General features: G+C 38.7%; 1 protein-coding gene across 2 annotated transcripts in view; it reads left to right on the top strand.

Moving 5' to 3' along the window:
- Positions 1–25,067, top strand: part of SHPK (sedoheptulokinase) — a 525,836-nt gene that overhangs the window by 240,741 nt on the left and 260,028 nt on the right. For both annotated transcript variants that reach the window (XM_044054329.1, XM_044054330.1), the window contains exon 4: positions 14,242–14,425. In XM_044054329.1, coding sequence (XP_043910264.1) covers positions 14,242–14,425 — 184 coding nt within the window. The remainder of the gene's footprint in view (positions 1–14,241; positions 14,426–25,067) is intronic.

Below are 25,067 nucleotides of genomic sequence, written 5' to 3'. Positions count from 1 at the left end.
TTTTGAATTTTCTGATTTGTGCAGAGGGATAATGTGTAACTTTTTCCAAAGAGAGGAAAAGTGGGATTCCTAGATTGACCGATTTATAAGCAGTGAGACAGGATAGGCAATGCTATTGGCTGCTGTTTTTAGGTACACACTTGGAAGGTCCTCAGCTGAAGAAGAGCATGGTTTACGTTTGTCTAAGAGTAGTTTTATATAGGATTTGGGCACAGGTTTGAATGTGAAAGAGGATGTGTTGATATGTGTCTGTTGGCCAGGGTTGGGATTAGATGTTGAGGAATCCTTGGTTAGAGATGCTATACTATCTATAAAATAAGAGTTGAAATGTATTGTGGTTTTGAGAGGTGAGTTATTTGGAGAGGGGTTTGGGTTGAAGTTTTGGCCATGATGTCAAATTTCTTTAATGGATGTCCAGAATTTTTTAGGGTTGTGTTTAGTATTATTCTGAAAGTTATTATAGTATAGTTTTTTTGTCTTCATTTTTTTTTTTGCTTTTTAATACAGTTGCGAAACATTCTGAAGTTTTCAAGATCTTGAGGTGTTTTATATTTTTGCTATTCTTTCCATGCTTTTATTCTATTCTGCATTACCATTCTACTCTTTTTGGGTAACCAAATTACATTATTTGTTTTCACTCCCTTCTAGGAGGTACAAGTCTGTTTAGGATATTTAGAAAAGTTATATTGAATTCATTTGCAGCATTGATTAAAGGGGAGGATTTTTAGGAAATTACACTTAGATGCTAGTGTAGTAGTGAAAATTTCTGTAAAAAACTTGGAAACACAGTGTTATTTTATAAACATGCTGTTTGAATATATGACATGTCTGGTTGTATAGATTGGGAGATGATCACTGAGAAAATCGGATATTGTACCTGGGGTGGAGTATTTGCTAGGATCTGATACTAGGATTCAGTCTAATAGGGAATTTTATGTCTTGCTATAATGTATGGGACTATTAATTAGTTGTGTGAAACCATATAAGTTCATGCTGAGTGTTGGGAGTTAGAGTTTATGTCCAACCAATTGACATTCATGTCACCTAGTAGCATTTTTGCTTGTGGAGATGTTACTGATATCCAATGTAGGATATATTCTAGTATAGTTGTAGGGATGTAAAGGACAGTAATATATAATTTTTTTATTTATTTATTTCACATTTGTTAACTGGGTTGGTCCAACTGAGCACTTGCCCATTTTCAATGGAGGCCCAAGGAGAAAAGCTCCAGGAATAAAGTAATGACAACTTTACAGTAATAAGTTTTGCAGAAAAGTGACCAAGACAAATACACTCTATATAGGACATAGTAAGATTGCATAGTTGTGTATAAGTAAGAAAAAAGAAAACAAAACATAGTAATAAATAAGCAATTATAATAAAATAAGCATGATAATTGTTTATGATTATTTATTTTGAGGAAAGCAATAAGCTCTGCTGAACTGAATTTTGGTATTGGTTTGCTTTAAGGGGAAAATGTGGTAGGTGCTGGGAAATATTAAAGCAATGCCACCACCTTTCCTCTTTATACTTTCATTACTGATAATATTATAGCCAAGGGGTATAACTCCAGGGTTGTTTATGCTGGGTTTAAGCCAAGTTTCCGTTACAGTGAGAATATCAGGTTTACTTTGGGTAATCCAGGCATGTAGTTCAGCAGTTTTATTTTTTATGCTTCTAACATTTATTGCAGCAAAAATTAGATCACCAGGGTTGAGGATTGGCTGTTAGGTTAGATAAGTGTGTGGGAGAGTATTATCTTTGTGTTCATTGTGATAGGTGGGGCTGAGATTAGGGTGTATATCTCCTCCTAGAACAATTTTAATATAGTGGGGAATTATGCATACTTGTTTTTTGAAGAGGATTCTTGCACTTAATTTTGTTTTGGTTTGAGTTGAAGTGCAGTTAGTCTATATATGGAATGAAGGTGAGGGGCAATAGTAAATAGGTTTGGTGCAATGTGTAGAGAAGAAAGAAATATGGATAGGTGGTTTGGACATAGTTGGAAAGATGTTGAGAGACATTGAGTCATGGTAGGATGAAAGATGGTATGGTGGGAGGAGAAGAATAGAGGACATGCTGAAGATTAACATAATTAAGTACAAGAATCTGTATTTTATAGATGTCAGGTAGTGGGGAAGTAGCAATGAAGAAAGGAACAAGAAGTTACAGGGCAGTAGGAGATTCAGTGATGGATTCTGAAAACTGGTAGAGGATAGGTAAGGAGAGTAGTATTTTCTTTAAAAGAAGAGAGTTAGGTTGTACTAGTATCTTCTCTAGAATATAAGGAACATAGGGGTATGAAAAGCTAAAGTATAATGCTATAGTCAAAATAAGAAGAAATGAGAGTTTATTTGGGAAAAGTACAAGATACAGTGTGGAACAGATTGGTACTATTAGATAGGGTGGTCATTATGAATGGATATAGTGCAAATGGGTCTATATCAGAACATCAAAGTATTAAAACTTCGAATGTTCTGATATCGAACACTATTCAGCGAATGCTAAAAATAGTGAAGCTGCAGAACAGCGAATTCTTTCCTCAGGAAAGAATTTGGTTGGCTGTTTCTGTGGCTTCGCTATTCTTAGCACTGTGGCGATAAGTTATGGGTTGGGTTCAGATAAGTGTGCAGTTGTTTGTACGTTAGGGTTAGGGGCGGGTTAAGTGAGTTAGGGTTAGGGCACGGGTTAGGCATGTGTGTGATAGTGACAGACTTTAGGGTTAGGGGCGGTTTAAGTGAGTTAGGGTTAGGGCGTGGGTTAGGTGAGTGTGCGATAGTGACGGACCTTAGGGTTAGGGTTTGGGTTAAGGTAAGTGGGTAGATAGTAATGTATGTTTAGTTTAGTGTAGCATTAGATGTAGGAATTTAAGTGTATGTATGTGGTTGCTGTTTGTTTGATGTGCTTGTGTTGTGTGTATGTGTATCGGAGCAGCACATTTTTTCCATGGGAAAAAATTCGCTGTTCTACATGTTCGATATTTTCATGTTTAGATGTTTTGGGGCCGATGAAATAGCATTCACTATTTTCATCTTTCGATAACATGATATAAACGCGTGCAAATCAGTATGGGAGGTAGAAGGATAGTTGGAAATAGGGCTACAATTAAATGGAGGTAGGGAAGTAGGAAACAAGAAACAAAAATGTGCATATAGAAATAGTAAGGTCATTTGGGGAGAGCTTTGGAGTAAGAGTCACTAGTGAAATGTGTATGCAGGAGGAATAATATTAGGGCATGAGGGAGTGGGTGGGAATTGGGGGTAATAAATATGTATTTTGTAAACATTTATCAAAGTAATGTAAGAATTTTGTAAACATTTATCAAAGAAGTGTGAGTTTATTCACCCATTACTAATAGAAATTATTTGTCTAACAATTATTTAGATTGTGATTCTGTGAATCTAGTTTATTTAGTTAAAAGCCAGAGCTGTACAGCATTTTATGTTGGAAAAAAAACAACAGGAAATTCAAGGAAGAAGTATGTGAACATCCACCTGATATCAAATGACAGATTGGTACAAATGCTGTATGCAAACACGCAATGGAAACTGACACCACACATATTTAAATTTATGGCATTAGAGCTAATACTTGTGAGTAAAAGAGGTGGTGGTATACGAGTTAAAAGAGAACAGGCAGAATATAAGTGGATTATGTCTTTAAAGGTCAACTCCTCCCCAGGATTAAATAATGCAGTTAGTTTGAAACCAATATTAAAGTATAAACAGATGATTTGAGCTATATTTTTACCCACTGCACTTTATAAAATTGTTGGTTTATTTGTAATATATTTATATATCAAAAATGTCAATAAAGAGCCTGTACGAAGTAAACGCTCCCAATGAACAAGTCAAGAACAATAATAGTAAACCAATGAGTGACAGTGGGAGCGAACCACAGTAGATGTATAACAAGTTCATCAAATGGCCTCAAAACTTCAGTAGTCAAAGTGATACGATGTAATCCAAAATAACCAAAGACTCATTCAGCTCGAGGACCAACTTTAATAGCAGAAATACAGGTTAGCGCTTTCACCATATGGCTTCTTCAGACCTTTACACTCTAATTAATACAGCTGGGTTTAAATACAAGTAGTGGCGGGAAACAAATTTCCATTAAAGTGCTAGGACTTTGAATGACTATATAAAAAATGACATTCAATCTAAAACTTCACATCTACAAGTCTGTATATAAAAGACAAAAGAAAAACACAAATAATTGTCACAGTGTCAGTATATTAATAATATATGATATATAATTAAATAAATGAATCAATATATAAAAGCATATACAAATCTCTATACCTAATAAATAAATATGAAAAATAAAAAATATATAAAAAATATATCTATATAGAACATATAAATATATCTAATATTTCATTTGTCAAAAACACAAATAATCAAAAATACATAAAAATTATGTCTTTAATCTCCTAGATCTAAGAAATGGCTTAACTGAAACCATACCATTGAGACCTGGATAAACATCCGATCTCAGTCTCATAATCCATATGGCCTCTCTGGTCTCAGTATATGTCCTAATGTCACCTCCTCTAGATCCTGGACATATTTTCTCTACTATCCTAAACCTAAAAGTATGCGTCTCGTTGTTCTCCATTACATGTTTGGCTAATGCATTTGTTTTAGAATGTATTCTAATATTGTACATATTTTCACGCATTCTATCTCTTAAACATCTATTGGTTTTCCCTATATAGAATGCGTGACATACTTCACAAGTAGCCAAATAAACAACATCTGTAGACATACAGTTCCCTCTCACTCGAAACTCATAGGTCTTAGTCAAGACAGGATGTACAAAGGTAGGATCAGAATCAATTAAATGGCAGAAATTACATCGACCACATATGGAAGTAGCAAATGGCTGATTCATGTCCACATTCACTCTCTCCGGGATAGCAAAGTAACCTTTTCAAGTTCTTCTTATTCCTGTAGACGAACCTAGGTGCTTCCCCTACCACTCCCTTCAACTGTGGATCCACTAATAGTACATCCCAATGTGCCCTAATCACATCTTTGATGGTACCTATATCCTTGGTGTAAGAAATCGAACATGCCACTCCAGCTTATGTCCTTCCTACTGGGCCCCCACTGAATGTGTGACCATATACATCACTGGATTGACTCAAAAAATAGGGAGCTGCACATCCTTCTCTCAATTTATCAACACTGTCCATCCCCTTTAGTATATCTCTGGTGCCATAACCACGTATCTTAAGCCTTTCACATAAATCACCTAACTCGTTTTTGTAACCTAGGTCAGTTGGATTGTACCTAGAAGCACGCATTGCCTGTCCTTTAATAATATTATCATACACATATCCTGGATGCATACTTAGCCTATGTAATAGAACATTCTTATGACATGGCTTCCTATATATCCCAGTGTTTATCAAGCCATTATCAAGTCTTTCTACATAAACATCTAAAAATGCTAATCTCGACCTGGAATATTCAAAACTAAATGTGAGATATCGTGTGAGAGAGTTCAACTCATCAATGAACATTTCCAATTCATCAGATGTACCAGTCCATAAAAGGAGCAGGTCATCTACAAATCGTCTATAAAAAGAAACTAATTTCTTGAAACTGGGCATTGAAAACATAAATCTATACTCCCATTCGACCATAAACAGATTGGCGTAGCTGTTGGCACAAGAAGTGCCCATAGCTACGCCATCTTTCTGAAGATAAAACTGGCCATCAAAATAAAACACATTAGCTTCTAAAACTATCTCCAAAAATGACATCAACAAGTCAATCTTAGCTTCATCCATATCAGAACATCTCCTCAAATAACTGCCCACCATTTGGATCCCTTCAAGATTAGGAATAACTGTAAATAATGAATGCACATCCATTGTGACAAAAATATATTCAATATTTCCATCTACTGTGGTTCGCTCCCACTGTCACTCATTGGTTTACTATATTTATATATCATTTTTAAACTAGCTTTGTGATTATTTGTGGAAGATGCTTTAACCAATGAAATCTGACTTCTCTGTCATGTGATCTTTTATTCAAATTTTAAAATTAATTGTTTATGCATGTTTTGTAAAATTGAGAAAGCATTTTTGTGAAAGCTCTCTGAGCTTAATTCAATAAAATTTTGGAAGAAAATCTTCAAGAAATTCTTGGAAGAATCTCCTCTTCATAACAACTTGCGTTCATCTTTTGTCTTGTTGCCCCTTTACAAATCTCCCAGATCCTGTTTCACATTTAAGAAACAAAACAAACTATCTTTGCCTTCTCAAGCCAAATAGGGAAACAAAAAGAGAGTGCAAGATGTGAATGATAAGAAACAAGGATAGTTTCCTAAAAAATGACAGTATACAACTTCACAATTACTTCACTCACCTCTTGCCTCTGTCTTTTAAACCTGTTCCAGCAACTGTCTCTATACATTCCCCTTTGGTAACAGATTGTGACAGACTCATGGGTGTTAAAGGTAGTTCAGGAGGGATATAGGTGGCACTGGATATAAACACCTCCTTTAAGGGGAGTTCCTCCCCACCTTCTGAAACAAACAGAATTTTTTTCATGCTCTTCAGCCCTTACCCTAGGAATCATAGAACCAGTGCCAGTTAAATTAAAGGGACAAAGCCTTCTTCTATTCTAGAGTGTTTCTTGGATCCAGTTCTACATCTTCCCTTCCTAAATCTTCAAAATTTGAGATGTTGACTCTTCAGAGTCCGTTACCTCTGATTCCCCAGGGAAGCTTTATGGTAACATTTGATGCAAAAGATGTATACTATCACATTGCCATAGCCAAAGGCTTCAGTAAATTTCTCAGATTTTGTGTTTGGTTGCATTGTCACTTCTTTGCAGTACCCTTTGGGTTATCTGCTGCTCAAAGCGTGTTTCCAAAGTGTCTAGCTCAAGTCATAGCTCACTTCAGACTGAATTGATTTCAGGTTTTCCTTATTTAGATGACTTACTTTGCAGAGTGCTGCGGTAGCGTTGTTGCCTCACAGTAAGACGCTGTCCGGTTCAATTCTCAGCTAGAGCATCTTCTGCGTGGAGACGTGCGTGAATGGGCGTACCTTCGTTGAAGGTTGTGCGTCAGGCCTGGCAAGCCGGTAGGTAAAAATCAACTGCCAATCATTAGCGGACCGGAGTTCCATTGTGGCGACCCCTAATCGGGAAAAGCCGAAAGACACAAACAAACTTATCTTTACAGAGTCTTTTCCCAGATGTCAAGAATAATTAATATGAGTTTTATCTCTTATGAACAGTTTAGGATTCCAGATAAATGTTCAGAAATCCTCCTTATCCTTGTCACACTTGCTTGCTTTTCTAGTCTATCTTGTAGATACCCTACAGTAATAGGCTTTTTGATGCAGGAGAAGGTGGATTTTTATCTGAAAACTTTCCAGATTTTTACCAGCTCAGTCTTAGACTTCAGTCAGACAGTATCTGAGGATTCTTGGATTTGTGGCATCTGTGATTCTCGTAATTCCTCTCACCACGATAAAAAAAAATACATAAACCCAACATTTGCATCTTCTAGAATTTCATATTCCAAAAAAAGGAACTGTATTCATGGAGACTACAAATACAAGAAAATGCAGGTGTCTCCTTTTCTTCTCCAAGTCATTCTTTAACTACTGATGGCTCAGAGTTTGCTTGCAGGGCATTTTCAGTGGAGGGGGAAGGTAAAGTTTCAAGTCCTGTGGGATTCCTCAGACAGACCAGAGCACATAAATATCAGAGATGTTGTCTGTGATTCATACCTTAAAGTCTCTGTATCATCTATGTCCCAAGGACCTCTCCCTGGGATTACAGACAATACTACAGTGATTTGGTACATCAACAGGCAAGGAGGTACAAAATTGTATCATCTGTGCAGGCTGGCAGTGATAGTTTGGAAGGTAATCCTTCAGCCCCCATTAACCCTCCAAATATCCTAGATTCAGTCAGAGCAGGACCAGTACAGAGCCTCATGAATGGATATTGAATAAGGGGGTTTCAAGGAATTGATTCAATTGTTGAGGATATCCCAAGTAGATGATTTCCTCCTTTCAAAACTGATAACTTAAATTCTACTCCAGGGCTCCTTGCAAAGAAGCCTAGAAAATGGATGCTTGCTATTTTTCATGGAAGTAAATGTTCATTTATTTATTTATTCCCCCTTTCTACTGATATCTACTGTAATTCTGAAGATTCAGATGTACTCTTCAAAAATAATTGTGCTGACCCCTTTTTTGGCCCAGGCGCTAGTGGTTCTCCCTTCTTATTGAATTGGCCAAGAGAAATTGCTGCAGCATTCCTCACAAACTGGACCTATTCACACAAGATAGAGGGAGCGTGAATGACACCAGTCTCAAAACATGTTCAGTTAACTGTCAGGATGATTAAATTTTCTTTTACGTACCTCTTTTCTAAGGTTGTGCAGCCTGTACCAAAGGAAGCAAAAAAACCTGCTACTAGAAAATCTTATATCGGTAAGTGGAAGAGATTTTCTAGTTGGGACGTAGCCAGTAACCACGGCCCTAACGGGGATTATTTACCAGTGGTGCTCAAGTATTTGTGTGCATTGCTAGCCTCTGGCCTGTCATACTACTCTTTCATTGTACATCTTGCAGCTATTTAAGTATGTCTGCCCATAGATCCTCCACTTTCTTCAATATTTTTTGGTAAAACAGTTTCTGAAAGGAGTGTTACAACTGAGACCTCCATGCAAACAGGCGGATCCTTCTTGGGATCTTATCTTTGAGCTAGAAAAATTAACCATGTCTCCATTTGAACATACACATCAAGCAGATTTAATGTTTATTATGTGGAAAACTGTTTTTCTTATTGCTCTGATGTCTACAAGAGGAGTGTCTGAGTTGCAAGTTCTCATAGCAAGTGCTTCCTATCTCATCTTCCATAGGAATAGGGTGTCATTATGAACAAATCCTGCATTCATGCCCAAGGTGGTTTCAGAGTTTGAGTCAAGCATTCAATGTCTCAGTGTTCTATCCAGTCCCTCAGAACAAAGGAGAAAGGATTCTGCATACTCTGGACATACTCTGGTCATACTCTGGTCATACTCAGGCAGCTCAGGTGCTTCCTTGACAGCAACAAATCCTTTAGAAGACCTCATCAGCTAGTTATTTCTTATGTTGGGACTATGAAATCACATCCAATGTCAAAACAGACTATTTCTAGATGGTTGTCCTCTGGTATTGCCTTTTGTTATTCCAGTCATAGTAAACCATTTCCAGGCAGTATCAAGGCTCACTCTGAGGGCCTTGTCTTGTTTAATGGCATATTGGAAAGAGGCGGACTCTAGAAGCATTCCAGAGGCAGCTATGTGCTCCTCTGTGCATACCTTTACAAGGCATTACAAAATGCATTCTTTTTCTGTTTCCAGGAATGGCTGTGCTATGTCAGTTTTCCAGGGGCTCCTTGATGCATATCATTCCTCCTCCCAGGTTGGATAGGCAGTGGTAATCAACCCATGTAGCCTAAAGGTTACTGCAGCAGTGAGAATGGTGAACATACTACAGTTATGTAAGTTGATCTTACCCATAAAGTAAGATGTTTGAATTCCTCACTGCTGCAGTAGCTGCAACCACCCTCCGTCCCCTATTATTGCATATAGTTATTGTTGGAAAATAGTTTGGAGGTTATTTCTTGTTTTTGTAGTTCAAGCTAAGTATACTATATTTTAACTTTTGGGCAAAAGTGTCCTGCAAATTTTAGTCTCTTACTGCTGGTTTTCCCTCTTCAGGCTGATCAGTCAGGAGTCAGTGGAAGTGCTGGAGGGAGGTTTTGGAAGCTAGAAGGTTGTTGTGTCTTGGGCAAGATACAGCTCATTTAGCCTAAAGGCTATTGCGGCAGTGAGGAATTTGAAAATCTGCTGTTATGGGTAAGTGCAGGTTACACATTTGTACTTTTTAATTAATTAAATGAAGTATTTCAGTTTCTTTTGTTATTCTGACCTACCAGCCCAGAGGCAGTGATGTGTACCGATTGTGTCACCATTGACCCCCAGATTAAGCAGAAATCTGAGTTGTTGGCACACCAGTCAGAGAAACCTGACTGAGGATCTCCAAGCATAGAGGACATTGTGATGTGAATCAGTGCACAGTAAGTAACAAACTGCCACTAGACAGTAGTGAGAGGCTTTGACTCTTCCAGTCAGTGGCCATTAGATAGAGAGCATACTTTTTTGTTTTCAGTTAAACCTACTAAGCACAAGTGGCACTTTCCAGTTCGGATAAGTTATGTACTGGAAAACTGTCTAGTTGAGTGACTTGGTCAGAAAGGTCAGAGCCACACAGAATACAGAGGAAGACTGAGAGAATCAAATTTGTTAACTTCAGAATGAGGCTTTCAGTAGCTCATAGTCTTCACCCACTTTACTAAGTTGTTAAACAAGGGTGTGTTCATGACTTTACATGCTCTGCTTTTTGGGAACATGAAACAGAAAACTTAGAAAAATTATATGCTTTTTTGTTGAAACTAAAGTTGCTACCTGACCGTCATATTCCTCAATGGTCATTAGTTCACATTTTCATCTAGTAGTGAGGGTTAGTTAGACATGGAGGTTTCACAAAATAGTGGAGCTAAAAGACATGTACAGCTTAATATGGTAACATTATTGAGCAGGGCAGCTGTTTGACAGGCAGTTTCAGTCTTGACATAATGTGGCAGCATGGCAGAAGACTTCCAGAGTGCTTATGGCATGATGTGTTTAGCTCAGTGAAGCAAGTTAAATTTTATCATTTTATGAAACAGCTTTGACACTGTGCTCATGTGCGTGCAGTGCCTGAAACAAATGTTTGTGAGGCAAGATCGTACTGAAACACTGCAAGATATTGATCACATCATGATTGTTACTGAAACTTGTCAGTGAGCTGAACTTAAAATGTGCTTGATCAATATTAGAGTTTGAGAGTCATCATAATATTCTGGCAAAAACGGGAACTGCAACAGCACTGTACCTTCCTCATGCAGTTACGTAGAATAATTCCCAAGTTGCTTGTTTTCCTCTCTCCCTCCATTTTACTCTTTCCATCTCATACCATCCCTCATGAGCACCTATCTTGCTGACTGCTTCTGCTGAATGTGCACTTATTTATATATTTACTACACTTGAATGAGAGCTATGGTAATATGCAGCAGCCTGTTTGAGGTAATTTTTTAGGAAGGGGTGAATTACATATGATTCTTAATGTCCTTTTTACATAGGTTAAGCTGTTGCTACAGTAGATTCCTGTAATCAGTAAAAGTTTGTTTTCTGTTTACCATATTAGCTAATTTGGAATGTTTTTGCCCTTTCACACCTTCTCATATATTACTATTCTAATTCTAATTTTAATTTATAGGCCAGACTGTTGCAGAGCTATTTCTTATTTTGTCAGCAGCTGTAGTGTTCCCCTTTGAAGAGGAAACCCTTTGGGGGACACACTGCCTGACAGTTCAAACTGTTGTATTTTGCAGCTAGTTCAAATGCTACATGACCCGTATTTTTAGGAATTGGGAGTAATTATGGTATAACATTGTAAAATGTTTATTTGCTGCAAAGGTCAAATTGGTGTAAGTATCTTAACATTTAGTGATGTGGCATTTGTGCATCGCAGTGTCGCACTGATAAACAGCATTACATAACAAAATAAGGGATTTATACTGATTTGTGTTATGCAGCCCTTTAGCATTCTCACCCAGTATAAGCAAAAAAACACAACAGCCACTTCACTAAAAAACAAGATATTTGAAAATCCACAACTCGGTAGAATTAAAGATGATTTAAGATGATTGACCTTATTCACACCCAGAGCATTGTTGCCCAGTATCACCATTCTTAGTTTTAGCCAAGGTTAAACATAGTATATGTCTTGATAGTCTTTCCCATAACAGACTGATAGTGTTTTCATGACAAAATGTATATCCATATTTTTTGACAACATACCCAAAGTATTGTATGCATACCGTCTAATGTGTCCTGAATGTATCTACATATCATTCACAACAGTGAAAAAAGTAAAGGCTTCAGAACTGAACTTTGAGGTGTTAAATCAGAAAATCTTGAAAAAAAATTAAAACCTTCTTACCTTTTTCTTACAAAGGTATACCTTGGCATTCAGAAGAAAGCTCAGTGCTTGCAGTAATAGCCTGCACAAGTTGATCAATTACCAGGATGTTGAAAAAATGTGATTCAGAGATGGGTTATGGCCACAATGAGAAAGACCTCATTACTGGCACATTAGCATGTCCTAGAATTGCACACTAGACAACAAGGGAGCTGTCATACCCAATGTGGTAGTATTCCCCTTAATGGCCCAGGTATCACACTGGCAAGGCACTACCACACACACACACACCACACACACACACACACACACACACACACACACACACACACACACACACACACACACACAAACACGAGATCCTCCAATGCTGTTGATGACAGTCATGGAAACAGTCACCTAACTTAACTGCACTATGGAGTTTTCCATAAGAGTGAATGGGTAACTGATATGTTTTTACGGCGGTGACTTTTTCTCCATGATTGAAAAAGTCACCGCCGTAAAAACATATCAGTCACCCATTCACTCTTATGGAAAACTACATAGTGCAGTTAAGTTAGGTGACTGTTTCCATGACTGTCGCCAACAGCATCGGCGGTGACTTTTTCTCCATGATTACCGTGGTGGTGGTGCTGCGGTAGCATTGTCTCCTCACAGTAAGACGTTGCCTGGTCCGATTCTCAGCTAGAGCGTCTTCTGCGTGGAGACGTGCGTGAATGGGCATACTTCGTTGAAGGTTATGCGTCAGGCCTGGCAAGCCGGTACATAAAAATCAACTGCCAATCATTAGCGGACCGGAGTTCCGCTGTGGCGACCCCTAACCGGGAAAAGCCGAAAAACACAAACAAAACTTTTTCTCCATGATTGAAATTTTATGTAGCCAGGTGATTCTCTGACTTGCTCAGCTGTGTAATCTAGAGCTGCTGGCATTACTGAATTTAAACTGCTTCCCTGGACTACAGCATTATGCAGCTCTACCTGTAAGACTGCCTTCTGTGCTGAAAGCCCTGCAAACTGAAAGCCTCAGCAGTAAGGTGGTCTAACAATCAGAAAGGCTTATGACAAGGGGGGAAGTGATTGCATTAAGGCTTCCCTTCACAGTAAACCTTCTTGAATTCCAACCATAACTAATAAACGAGGTAAAATTAACAGCTTCACGTTAAAGTCAAGCAAGCTTATTTAAAACAATCACATCATCAACAATATTAAATGGTTTAAAAAGCTCCAGAAAGAAAGCACATAGAAATTCTCCTTTATGTATTCTTACAAGATCATAATATGTATTCATTAACACTGATTCAGCCTCTTGTAATGACTGAAACTTGTGTTGAGTATGTATAAGTAGGCCTAGGTCCTCTTACATTAATAGTGGATATCTACATGATCTTGGCCAAAGAGTGAGATAAAGCCTAAAGGTTTGTAGTTTCCTCGTAACTGCCTTGTCACCTTCCTCATGAGCACAAGCTACTAAGGCAGATTTTCATAGCTCTCTGCACAAACCTGCATAGGACACCATCAACAGAAGTAGAACCACAATATTTAGAGGCTGTAAACACTTTTTTCTTGTTCTAGAACACTTGTCCATCTACCTACTCAACTGAATAAACCACTTTAAACTTCAACACAACTTCTTTATTCCTTCCACAGGAAGAGTATCAGAGAGAGAGAGAGTCTCCTAGATCTGCTAGCTGAAGTGATTTTTATCTAGTCTAATCCTTTGTACTGTTTCTTGTTAGTCCTGTCATCCTCTGTGCCATAGATGGGATACCAGACCTGACTTGAGCTTTCTGAATTACCTCTGTTAACCTTTTTAAGTTTGACATGACTTGTTTAGTGGCTGCAAAATGTAACATTATAATCACTGATGGATTGGTTTAGTGTGAAATAAAATGAAGCAGTGCTCTCTAAAGAACATGTAGCATGACATTTTGAAGTAGATGTGCTTCAGAATGTTTTTTACACTGATAGATGAGCACAGTTCAGAGTTTAAATAGTTGTCAGCTACTGTCCCTAGAGCTTTAATGATAGCATCATTTTTATGATTTGAAAATTTATTTTACAAAAATGTTTTAATTCTTTATTTACTTTTATCAAAAGTAAGATCATTGTACCTAATATGTGTTTTGTTAGACCATCTCCTTGAAAATCTGGTTCAAGGAGACTTGTGACTGACATGTTCAGTTCTGTTTCAGGCTGCTGCTGGCTGGAACATGAAGGCAATCACATCTTTCAACCAAGAGATGTCAGTCATCTGATCACATGGGAAGATGGACGATGCAGCAGTGAGTTCCTTGCCTCACTTCCATGCCCTCAGTCCCACCTTAGTTTGGCTACAGGCTTTGGATGTGCCACCATCTTTTGGTACCTGAAACACAGGTAATCAGTAGCTAGTGTTTGCATTAGTAAGATTTATTACAAAACATTATAAATATTATAGGCAGTACAAATAAACTGTAGAGTAAGTGACATTCATCAGTCATTGTTAATGCAGCATTCATTTTAGTTAAGTTGATAACTTGCATAGTACCTATACGTACTACAGTGTTTTTATATGAGGGCAGTGGCCCAGCATCAAAATAGTTCTCTTTTTCGCTATAATTGTAGAAAAGTTACATCAAACTTAATATTTTATTTAAAAGGCCACAAACAATTCTGTTGTGCGAAGTGTAAGAGACAGAGAGAGAGAGAAACTTGTTAGGACCATTGTGTATCATCAGAGATAAGGTAAAGATAAAACCTAATGTTCAGAACTATGATACCTATCCTTTTCCCCCAGCTGAGAGTTGCAACCACATATAAACTTTACTCCTACACTGCCCCTTTCCCACTGGAGGCACAGTTTCATGCAAGACTGAGAGTAAAGTTCATTATGAACTTGAAACATCTGTTATGAAATCGACAATTATACTTATAAGGCTGATAATGGCATTTTGGAAATAAAACACCTAAACTGGAGTAACTTGTCATTTTGTTGCTAAGTATCTACTGTCTAGTAGACCAGCGTTTGCATCTCTGGCTAGTTATTTGTATCCTAACACATGCACCACCTGGGAGGCTATATTGCCTCCTTATGGTAGGAACTCTGTTACCTTGTCCTGATGCTGGCACAGTTCCTTGGACAGCTGACAGAAGTGTTAACACCCATCCCTAAGCTTTTTAGCAAATGCTGAATGAGGCAGAGATTTTCTAGTGCCTCCTGCGAAAGCAATGTCTTACCATTAATAAGTCCACTGATCTTGATATGAGCAGTAGTTTCTGGTATCAAGCCATAAAGCCGACATCTTAATTGTAAAATAGTGCTTATTGAATCTTCTGGCTATTGAGAGTCCATCACAGTAAATTAATTAATTGCTTGATTAATATTTTAACATTAGGGAAGGGATCAATAAGAAAATTAAGATAATGGATTCAGAGACCTGTCTTTCAACATATATTGCTTATGTTGTATTTATTCTCAGACGACGCTGTACCAGCTTATCAATATTGTTTCTCTCTCTCTTGTTAATTTCTTCAAATGTTTAGGGTTTCTAATACAGCGACAGGATACAACTTAAGTTTGTGAAATTAGTATTGTTTCAGTCTTTGATGCTTGCCATGAGTGCTCTGTCTGGGCCAGGTGCCCATTTTCAGCAAAGGCCCAGGGAGAAAAACTCCACTTAAAAACAGTGCAAATACAATACTAGTCAGTACAATATTAGTATATGGAATATTTTACATAGGAAAATTATAAAAAAACGCAGAATTCTATATAAAGCTTAAGAAACAGAACACTAAAGATGTTGGTACAGAGGCAAGATAGCAAGTAAATCAAATAGAATGTAACATAAGGAATATAAGTAAAGTAGTCATGAAATATGTACAGTCAACAGTGGTGCCAAACATCCTTTATACTGGTGGAGTTATGAGAACCAGAAGAGAGTCAACATAATCCAAGCGAGGTGGTGGTAAATGAGATGTAGAGTATAGAAGAGCTGAAAGTGGTGGGACAGGCTGAGTGGAGTTAGCCAGGAGTATGACAGGAGCAGAGCCAGTGATTGGCAAGATAGTTATGAAGTAGTTGTATTTGAACCAGCTAATGTGTCTGACTTGAGGTTCTTAACCTGGAAAACAGTTTGCCAATTGCTCTGACCTCTGCAAGAACAGTATCTGAGTTCCAAGCTCTTATGGTGAATCAACCCTGTCTCATTCTTAGAGACAAGCTTTCTTTGAGAACTAGTCTGTCTTTTATGCTTAAAGTGGTATACACGTTTTTTTAAGCCAAAATATCCACCTCCTCATTTTTGAACCTAAAAATGAGGAAGAAAGAATACTCCACACCATGGATGTCCACAGAAAACTCACGTAGTGTCTTGACAGAACTAAGTCTTTCAGATCTTTTGATCGATTGTTCATTTCTTGCGAAGGTAAGAAGAAGGGGCAACCTGCATCAAAACAGACTATTTCCAAATGGTTTTCTAAGCATTACCTTCGTTATACTCATCATAATGAAAATATTCCAGGCAGGGTCAAGGCCTACCCTACCAGGGCCTTGGCTTCATCGATGGCTTTTTGGTAAGGATTGGAATTTAGAAATATTCTAGAAGGTGCTTCGTGGTTCTCTGTACATACATTTACAAAACACTATAAGCTTTATTGTTTCCCTTGGTCCAGAACAAGCTTTGCTAGGACCATTTTTCAGGGGCTGCTGGACTGTTCTTCTACCTCCTAAATATAGTTGGCTAAGGTAATCTACTCCTATAGCTAATGCTAATTCAGCAGTGATCAGTATGATAAATATTGTACAGTTGTTTAAGTAAAACTTAACATAACGGTAGATGTTTGAATGATCACTGCTACAGTAGCTGCTCCCTCCCTCCACCCCCCTTTTTTGGTGTTTTTTTATGCCACAGTGTACACATTTATTTTTTTGTTTTTTCCTAGCATTGTCCTTTCAGGGCTCAACCTCCCTCTCACTCTGCTGGCAAGAAAGCTCTGAAGGGCTTTGCATCCAAACTTGTCTTTTAGTTAGCTAAGCTCGAGGTGCCTGACAGTTTGGACATGTGGAAGGTGCCCTGAAGCTTTTGAAGCTGGCCGACTGTTTTATTCTTGGCAGAATATATTATCCCCTGTAGCCAAGGCTACAGCCAAGGCTACAACAGCAGTGATCATTCAAACACCTACTGTTATGGCAAGTTTTTCTTACACAACTGTACTTTCTCTTTCTGTAACTTGATTGATGCTTTGTGAAATGCTTTTAAGTCTGCATACCTAGGTGCCTTGTAGAAGGATGAAGTCTATAATAAGTAGTGTGACCATCAAACTGTTTTCTGTTGTGGTCATAGATTATTACTAAATGGGAGATGAATGATTTATCAGTCCCAAATGCATAATTGCATTTAAATTAATTTTTAATGTTTATGCTTGCTATGTAAAGATCTTTTGAAAACAATACTTCCTCAACCCTCATCTGCAAATTTTTGTACCTGTTTTTTTTTTCAAGTAGAACAGCCATGTTGCTGTGTGTGCACCATTAGCTGTTTGGTTTAAAGAGCTGCTAAACTACAGTACATGCCATAAGTATGATTACTGCCTGAGGGAGTGCAAAGAAATTATTTGTAAAATAAATGTAAAATAGCGGATACTGGAAACTGACATAGCCTGGTGTTCCAACAACAAATGCTGTCTTCTAAAATGCACATTGGTTAGAAAATTATGTATATAATACTAGATTTGTTGGAAAAATTTGTCTGGTGTAAGCTGCACTTCTAGGAGGAGATGTAGATATAGGCATAACTGAAACTTAGCATACTGTGACTGTGAGTTGGAATCTGGATTCCGTGTGTATATATAAAGGAAAGGCAGTGCATGCTTATTATTTATTTATTTCAGGTTGATTACCAGGGAGGTCCACTGGGCTTGGGGGCCCGTTTTCAGTGGAGGCCCGGGGAGAAAAGCTCCACAGAAACAACAATTTTAATTACAAGTAAGAGTTCAAATAACTTTATATAACACAATAAAAATCATCAGCTGGCAATTAATGTTGATTACTAGAAGGCAGAACTGAATAATATGCTGGCTCAGTGTGACAGAATAATCCAGGGATGATTTCTTGGTGGTTATGGTTAATAGGCTGTCAGATGAATTTTGGATGGTGCCACAGGAGTAGATTATTAACAGGCAAGGAGAAAGAGCTATTTGTTAATTTAATACAATAGCCTAAGGCTATGAACTATGTCATGTTGTAATCCTGGGTTTGACAATCTTACTCCCCATTTGCCTACTGTGTCCGAATAAGTCAGTTAATTTGACAGTACTTTCAAACTGCCCCTGAAGAGTGGCATCTGTGGCTTTGCCAAGAGGGTTTAGTTGGTTAACATAAGTAAGCTAATCCTTATGTCACTTAATGGTCTGAGAATGAAGTTCAGGCTATTTGTGGATGTAATATGGGGAAAAATTGCTTCCATAGCACTGGAATCACATAAACTCACACAACACTCCACCTTTCATCCTAGGATTTGAATGTTCACTGCTCCTCCTATTTTATACCTCTCCACCTCACCCTCACCCATTCATCACTCTCTTTTATCATTTTCTTCCTCCCTGCTTAGCATGCATGTCACGCCCCCACATCTCCTCCTTCCCTCCCTCTTTCTAGTCAGTCATAATTGCACCTTAATCTGAATAAAACATGATTATTCTGTTGATATATAGCATTATTTAAGTGCATTTCTGATTGGTTGTATCCTACACTCCTACTGGAAGTTGCGGAGTTGTGTTCTTATGTATGCAAATCAGATAGTAATTAGCTGTCTAGATTTTTGGCAAGATGTACCTACTTTTCAAGAGCTTTTGTCCAGATTTTTTATGTCTGCAGGTTGAGTAGTACAACAGTCTGTGCTCTCACTTGCTAAATAGTTCTGTTCTTTGTGATAGTATTTCAGTTCGTACTTGGTTTGTGGAACATTTTTATTTAACTGCCACTTGTCTTGATAAATAACCTGAATTACAAATTAGGCCAAAAAGTCAATCTGGACAATTTTTTTTGTGCCTTTCCTTTGTTTTTTATCCTTAGTGTTACCATACTTTTTGCCTTTGAAGCACCGTTCTAGTAGTTTCTGTCTACATTTAGCAGACATTGGCAAATTTTTGTTTGTGGAGTACAGTATCCAGTTCTGAAGACCCCTACCTACCCACAGATGAATTTAAGAAAAATCAATAAAGGGGACAACAATAATGGTTCAGACCCTTTCATTGCAGTCTCATAAAGATAAACCAGAGTGCTCACTGAAGGAAGAGAAAACTGATAAATTACATAATGGGACTAGTCATAAGAAGTATCTATAAAAATGCTTGGGAATAATAAAAGAATGACCCGAGTTTAAAGTGAATGTGAGGATAGACAAAGTGGTTATAGGAAGAATTTTCTTGGAATGAGTAGTGAAAGCATGCAGAAAACTCTGTGTAAGCATTGGTAGGATAAACATGCTAAGGGAATTTAAAATCTGGCAGCTGGAAGATGATGAATATCTGGCTTGATGGTGCTCTGCCGTGGTTAACTTGGGATGGCTTCTTCTGGTGCTTCACTTTGGTACAATTTTGAAATTTCTTTGGCTCACAAACTTAGAGGTGCACACACCTCCTTCTTGAAAGTTCCTTACTTTTATGCTCAAGTTACAGAAACCTTTTAAAGTGTTTTTACAATTTCTTTTCCACACTCCCTGGTACCCTACTGGCCCTAGAGGGGTACAGATTGTGAAGATTACTTACAAGTGCCAGTTCTTCAGCACAGCTGCCTGCAGAAGAAGGCATAATAAGCACGAAACTGACATCACTTCAAGGAAGATGAAAAATTTGGAGGGTGGTCATCTTGGGGACAGGATGAAAGAAGGTAAGCGATCAGGAGAACAAGCATTGGTCCAAGCCTTTCTTTATAAAGTTGATCCTGAAGTGGTCTCTGACTGCTCATATGCTGCCATCTCTCCCTCAACTAGCAAGGCATGGAGATAATGCTGTTACCTGCTGACAGTGCAAGGACAGGAGAAGTGTATCCCACCTGTCACCTTGAAGCAGCTGGAGTCTGATCTTACTAGGTAAGATCACACAGAGTGAGTCTTTCAACCCTCAGAAAATATTGCAGGGTGAATCTCAAACAGGAGGATTCTACTCCTACTCCTGTCCACCCCAGATTAAGGAAAGTGTCAACAAGGCAAGATGAGTTTTCTGCAGGTCTTTAAGTACTAGGTAACCCACATAAGTGTCCCACATGTTAAGCATTCTTATGCCATTTGGCAGTTTTTGAGATCTGTCCCCATAGTTATATGAACACACCCTTAAGGAGTATGATTTGATGTCTACTCACTGCTATTTGAAGACACTTATGACCAGATACCTCCACCAGCATGGGCCACTCCAAGCTCCAGGGCTGTATCAGCTAACATCTAGAGCCATCTTGTCATTCTCAGTCATCGAATGAGCTTAAGCTACCCTATATTGGAGTCAGGGACTGATGTCAGTCTGATTCTTCCTGTAGTCCCCAGTTACGATGGGATTTGGAAGATACTGCAGTTCAAATTTCTGAGACAGTTGTGGTCTGATGAAGTCTGTATGGAATAGATGAAAAACGCGGTGATTCGTTAAGCGTTTTGCCATTGTTGTCAGTTACTTAATAAATTCTATTTTTTACGGTTGGAAGTCTGGCGCTTTGTTTTCACCTCCTGTAGTGCGTTTATTTTTGTTATAAGTTAATTTTCGCAGTTGTACCTCCTCGTATCTAGTTGTGGATAATGAGACCACCCATCCCTATAAATCTCCTTCTGATGACCTGTCCTTGGAAAATACTCAAACTTTTGAGCACCTTTGCTTCTCCAATGAAATGGTTGGAACAGTACTTAGGGAAGAAAGATAAGGAATTTTGGGTCATCACACCCAGGGACCCTGAATGAAAGATGCCATTTTTACACCTTGAAAGCATCTGATTTAAGCATTCTCTGCTCCAGAGAAGGAACTTGGATCTAGTGGTTATGGTGCTGTTTGTTTTGCGAATGTGCAAGAGGTCCATCAGAGCTGGATCTGAGGATGCCTTATATGCCAGGCATATGTTGCCTCTCAGTAGCCTGTAGACGACAGAGTACAGAGATAGGGCCCTAAGGTGATCTGTTTAGGACAGGGCATTCATACCCTGGATTCTCCTAGTGAGTAACCTGTGAAGGGCATTCCAACTGTTGCAAGTGCCTGGTTAGATATGTGCCAGAAGAGGCATTGTACTAAATGATTGGTCTGATAAGGGCTGAGGAGAGTGGTAATATAGCTACTTTGGACCTGGCTGCCACACCCTTGCTTATGAGTTGGGCAACATAGAATTATTTTCTTATTATTATGGCTATGTGTTGATCGAAGGCCAGATTACTGTGTATGTATGTTCTCAGATCCCTAACTTCTGGGTCAGCTCTTAAGGGTATTTTATTAATGGAAAAATTAGCTTGGGTGGACGATTTCTCAAAGGGCACTGTAATTCATTTCTTCATGTTGAGTTTGAATCCATGGCTTTGGCACCAGTCATTTGTTTGTGTTAAACTGTCTTGTAGGATGGCAGTGTCATGGGGGAATCTATGATAGCTTCCAATTTACAGTCTTCTGCAAACTTGGTGAGCCAGAGGCCTTTGACATTAACCTTGACTTCCAAGAAGTGGATGCCAAAGAGGAGTTGGGCCCAGCACTGAGCCATGGGATACTGGTGACCGGTCTCCTGGTAGAGGTGGTATCACTAATCCTGACTTCTTTGGTCTTATGTCTGAGCCAGCCAGCAATCTAGTTATCTAAGGATTTATGCCTAGTTCTGAGAGTTTGTCAATAATATCCAAGTGGGGTATTGTATTGAACAACTTGTCCATTTCAAGATAAGCATTATGCACTGTTATCCCCTCATCCATAGCCTTGGAGACCCTCTCAAAGAAGTCTGCCAGGTTGAGTAGGCAAGACCTTCCAGGGAACAAAGCCAAACTGGGATGGGTCTAGTGTGTGTAGGTTGTGAATATCCTTGCTAATCATTTCTGTGATAATTAATTTCATGGCCATGCATATTAGATATGTCAGACTGATAGGTCGTAGTTCCTGGCATCGGTTGATGGTCCACCCTTATGAAGATAGCTGAACATTGCAGGCCATCATTCACCTGGTACATAACCTGATTTGAGGCTTTAGTTGAAGTTTGTCAAGTAGTCCTGCTGTAGGGTATTTAGGAGGTAACCAGAGATATTGTCAGGACCTATCCAGTCAGTGTTTTTGGCCGTAGCAAGCACCACCATAATCTGCTCCCAATTGATAGTCGGGGGAATATGCTAGAAGGGACTTTACGGGGGGGGGGGAGCGATTAATACAGTTAGTGGTAAATTTATCAGCCAGTAGATTCACTATGTCACGCTGGTCATTGAATGTTGTGCCATTTATGACCAGTTCTGCACAATGCTGAGTGTTACCTTAAAGGTTCCTGACAGAACTGAAGAAGGCCTTTTGATTGTCCTTAGCCTGGAAGACTATCTTGACCTTGTAACTGGCCTTGCTGAGCATTATTTGACCTCTTAGTTTTTTGTTTAATTGAATCAGAGAGCTCTTCTCTCTGTGAGAGTTGCTCTCTCTGATTTTGGGCACAATGTTTTTTTCTTTTTGTTTTGGTGTTAGAAATGGGCTTACTTCCGGTAGTTACAGCAGTCTCAGTGCAGCCATTCACATATTTGTAGAGGGTTTTGAATAATTCTACATAGGTAGCTGTGTTGCCGAGGTTTGGGGGAGCCAGGAATTTTGACAAACTATCACTTATTAGCATGTAGTTTGCTTTAGAATAATTCCTAACTGTTGTGGGTTTAGTTGGGTTTTCCGGATTGATTTTTATTTCAAAGGAAACAGTTTTGTGGTCCAACCTATCCAATGAGATGTGACACAGGGGAATTGGCATGTATTAGGCCCAGTATATTTGATCCTCTGGTGGGAGTGCGCTCTGTCTAGTCCAAGAGGATGTTCATGTTGATAAAGTCCAGGAAACATTGTACCTGTGAGTTAGAGGCAGTTTGTTTTCCAGTCTATAGAGGGATAATCAAACTTTCCCATGAATAGAGTATTTGGTTGGATGGTGAGTAGGTCATTGTAAGAGTTTTGAGCTTTGTGGGTCAGAGAGGGTGACCTGTAGCTGGCCAGGACATGGTAAGGCAACTCTGCTGAAAACGGACCTGTGTCCAGTCAGACTCTCCCAGTCAACAAATGTAAATAAATAAATAAAATAAATAAGTAAATAAACTTGTCTATGGAATTTTGGGCATGGGTGAACTCCAGGACGACATCCTGTTTAACCAAGCTGGAGTTGTATTTGTTACTTATGTAGATCGAGACACCTCCATCTTTTGCTGCTATCTTTGCTGCTGTTGGCCTAAATGTGTGGAAGGCACTGTAGCCTTCCTCTGCCAGAGTACTTTGTAACTTTAAGCAAAGTCTTGGTAACCGTACAGATGCCCACATACTCCAGAGTGAGGAGGGCATGTAGGGAGTTTCTTGTTAGGGCTCCTAGCACCGTGCAATGGCATTTTAACGTTGCTTTGACTTTTTTTTTTTTTTTTTTGCTATGTTGGTACTTTAGTAATTTTTGACATTGCCTAAAAAGGCTGTAAGGAGGTGGATAAAGTTTTCATCAATATCCGAAACTCCAGGGGAGACAGGTGCAGACCATCCATAGCAAAGCAACTTAGTCTATTAACTACGTCCTCCTGTGTTGATAGATATTGTATCCCCCTGGAGTGACACTAGAAAGTAAGTGAATTATTAAAATCAATCATTTTCTGTTCATACTGTGGCATCATGCTTGAAGGTAGAGTGCTGCTCAGTGAAAGGCACATACAAGTCTGTTACACATATTCAGACAGACCTATAATGTCTCTTTTCCTATAGTTCAGTGAGGTATGTTTCTGGTCATTTATGCTCACATGGACTATGATAGAATCATATTGGCACTTTTGGTGCAGTGACTTGAGTGCGTATGTGATATTGCTGCAAGTAAGCAACCAACCATTATATTCTGTTTGTCCAGCCTGCTTTGAGGTGTATCTGTGTGTCATACAATAGAATCCTGTATGACAAGAGTACTAGGTAAAATGTTTGCTTGTCTTTTGGGCCTTGTTCTTGGGGATCATTGGGTGTAGGCTTGTGTGTGGTGTTAAGTTTTGCTGTTGTGTGTTTTAGTGATTGTGGAGGATATATGTTGCTGTTTGATGGCTTAAGATGTCTTTGAAGTTCAGTAAAGTTTCTTTTAAGTGTATCAGTATAAGATGGTCTATGTGTGCGGTGAGCAGTGTGTGTGTGTGTGTGTGTGTGTGTGTGTGTGTGTGTGTGTGTGTGTGTGTGTGTGTGTGTGTGTGTGCTCTTAACAACCTTGTTTATATGCAAGATTTTTGCCTTCAGTGCAGATATGTATGTACAACTCGCATACTGTTAGTTTATTTTAGGATTAAAAGGTTGTTTCTGAGTACATGAGACAATTGCTACTTTGTCTCAGAATACCCATCTCTACCAAGCTGGCCACAGAGACATTAGGAAATTGCATATTCATGCTGGATGGACCTCTGTTAGGGTTGGGCTATTATGGCATAAGTACTTGATTTTACTGGGGTCAATTGAGTGGTGTCCAGGGTTAAGGCTAGATGTTAGACAGTGCTACAATCTGGTATTAAAGCTGTTTGGTGCACTGACTAGCTGTCCTAAGCTTAGCTATACAGAAAGACTTTGTGAATTACTGGTTAAAGTCATAAATACTAGTTGTATATGTAAATTTTACAATCTAAGTGTTTGCTGCTATACAGGGCCACACCTCAAAAAAGTACCTGATTTATAGAAGATAGATAAAAGCTGAACAATAATGCCTGTGCCCTCTGGCCTATAAATACCTACCCTGTGAGCACCATGGAGTGCTTCCCAACTGAGAGAGACCAGGTAAACACCTTCTACCACAAGATGGATGGTCCTAGAATTTCTTAATGTAAAAGCACAGCAAAAGTAG

The sequence above is a fragment of the Protopterus annectens genome, chromosome 13.part0 (assembly GCF_019279795.1).
Source record: "Protopterus annectens isolate FY-2018-M chromosome 13.part0, PAN1.0, whole genome shotgun sequence".
NCBI lineage: Eukaryota > Metazoa > Chordata > Ceratodontiformes > Protopteridae > Protopterus > Protopterus annectens.
Note: the sequence above shows the minus strand (reverse complement) of the source record. Positions and strands in the feature narration are given on the sequence as shown.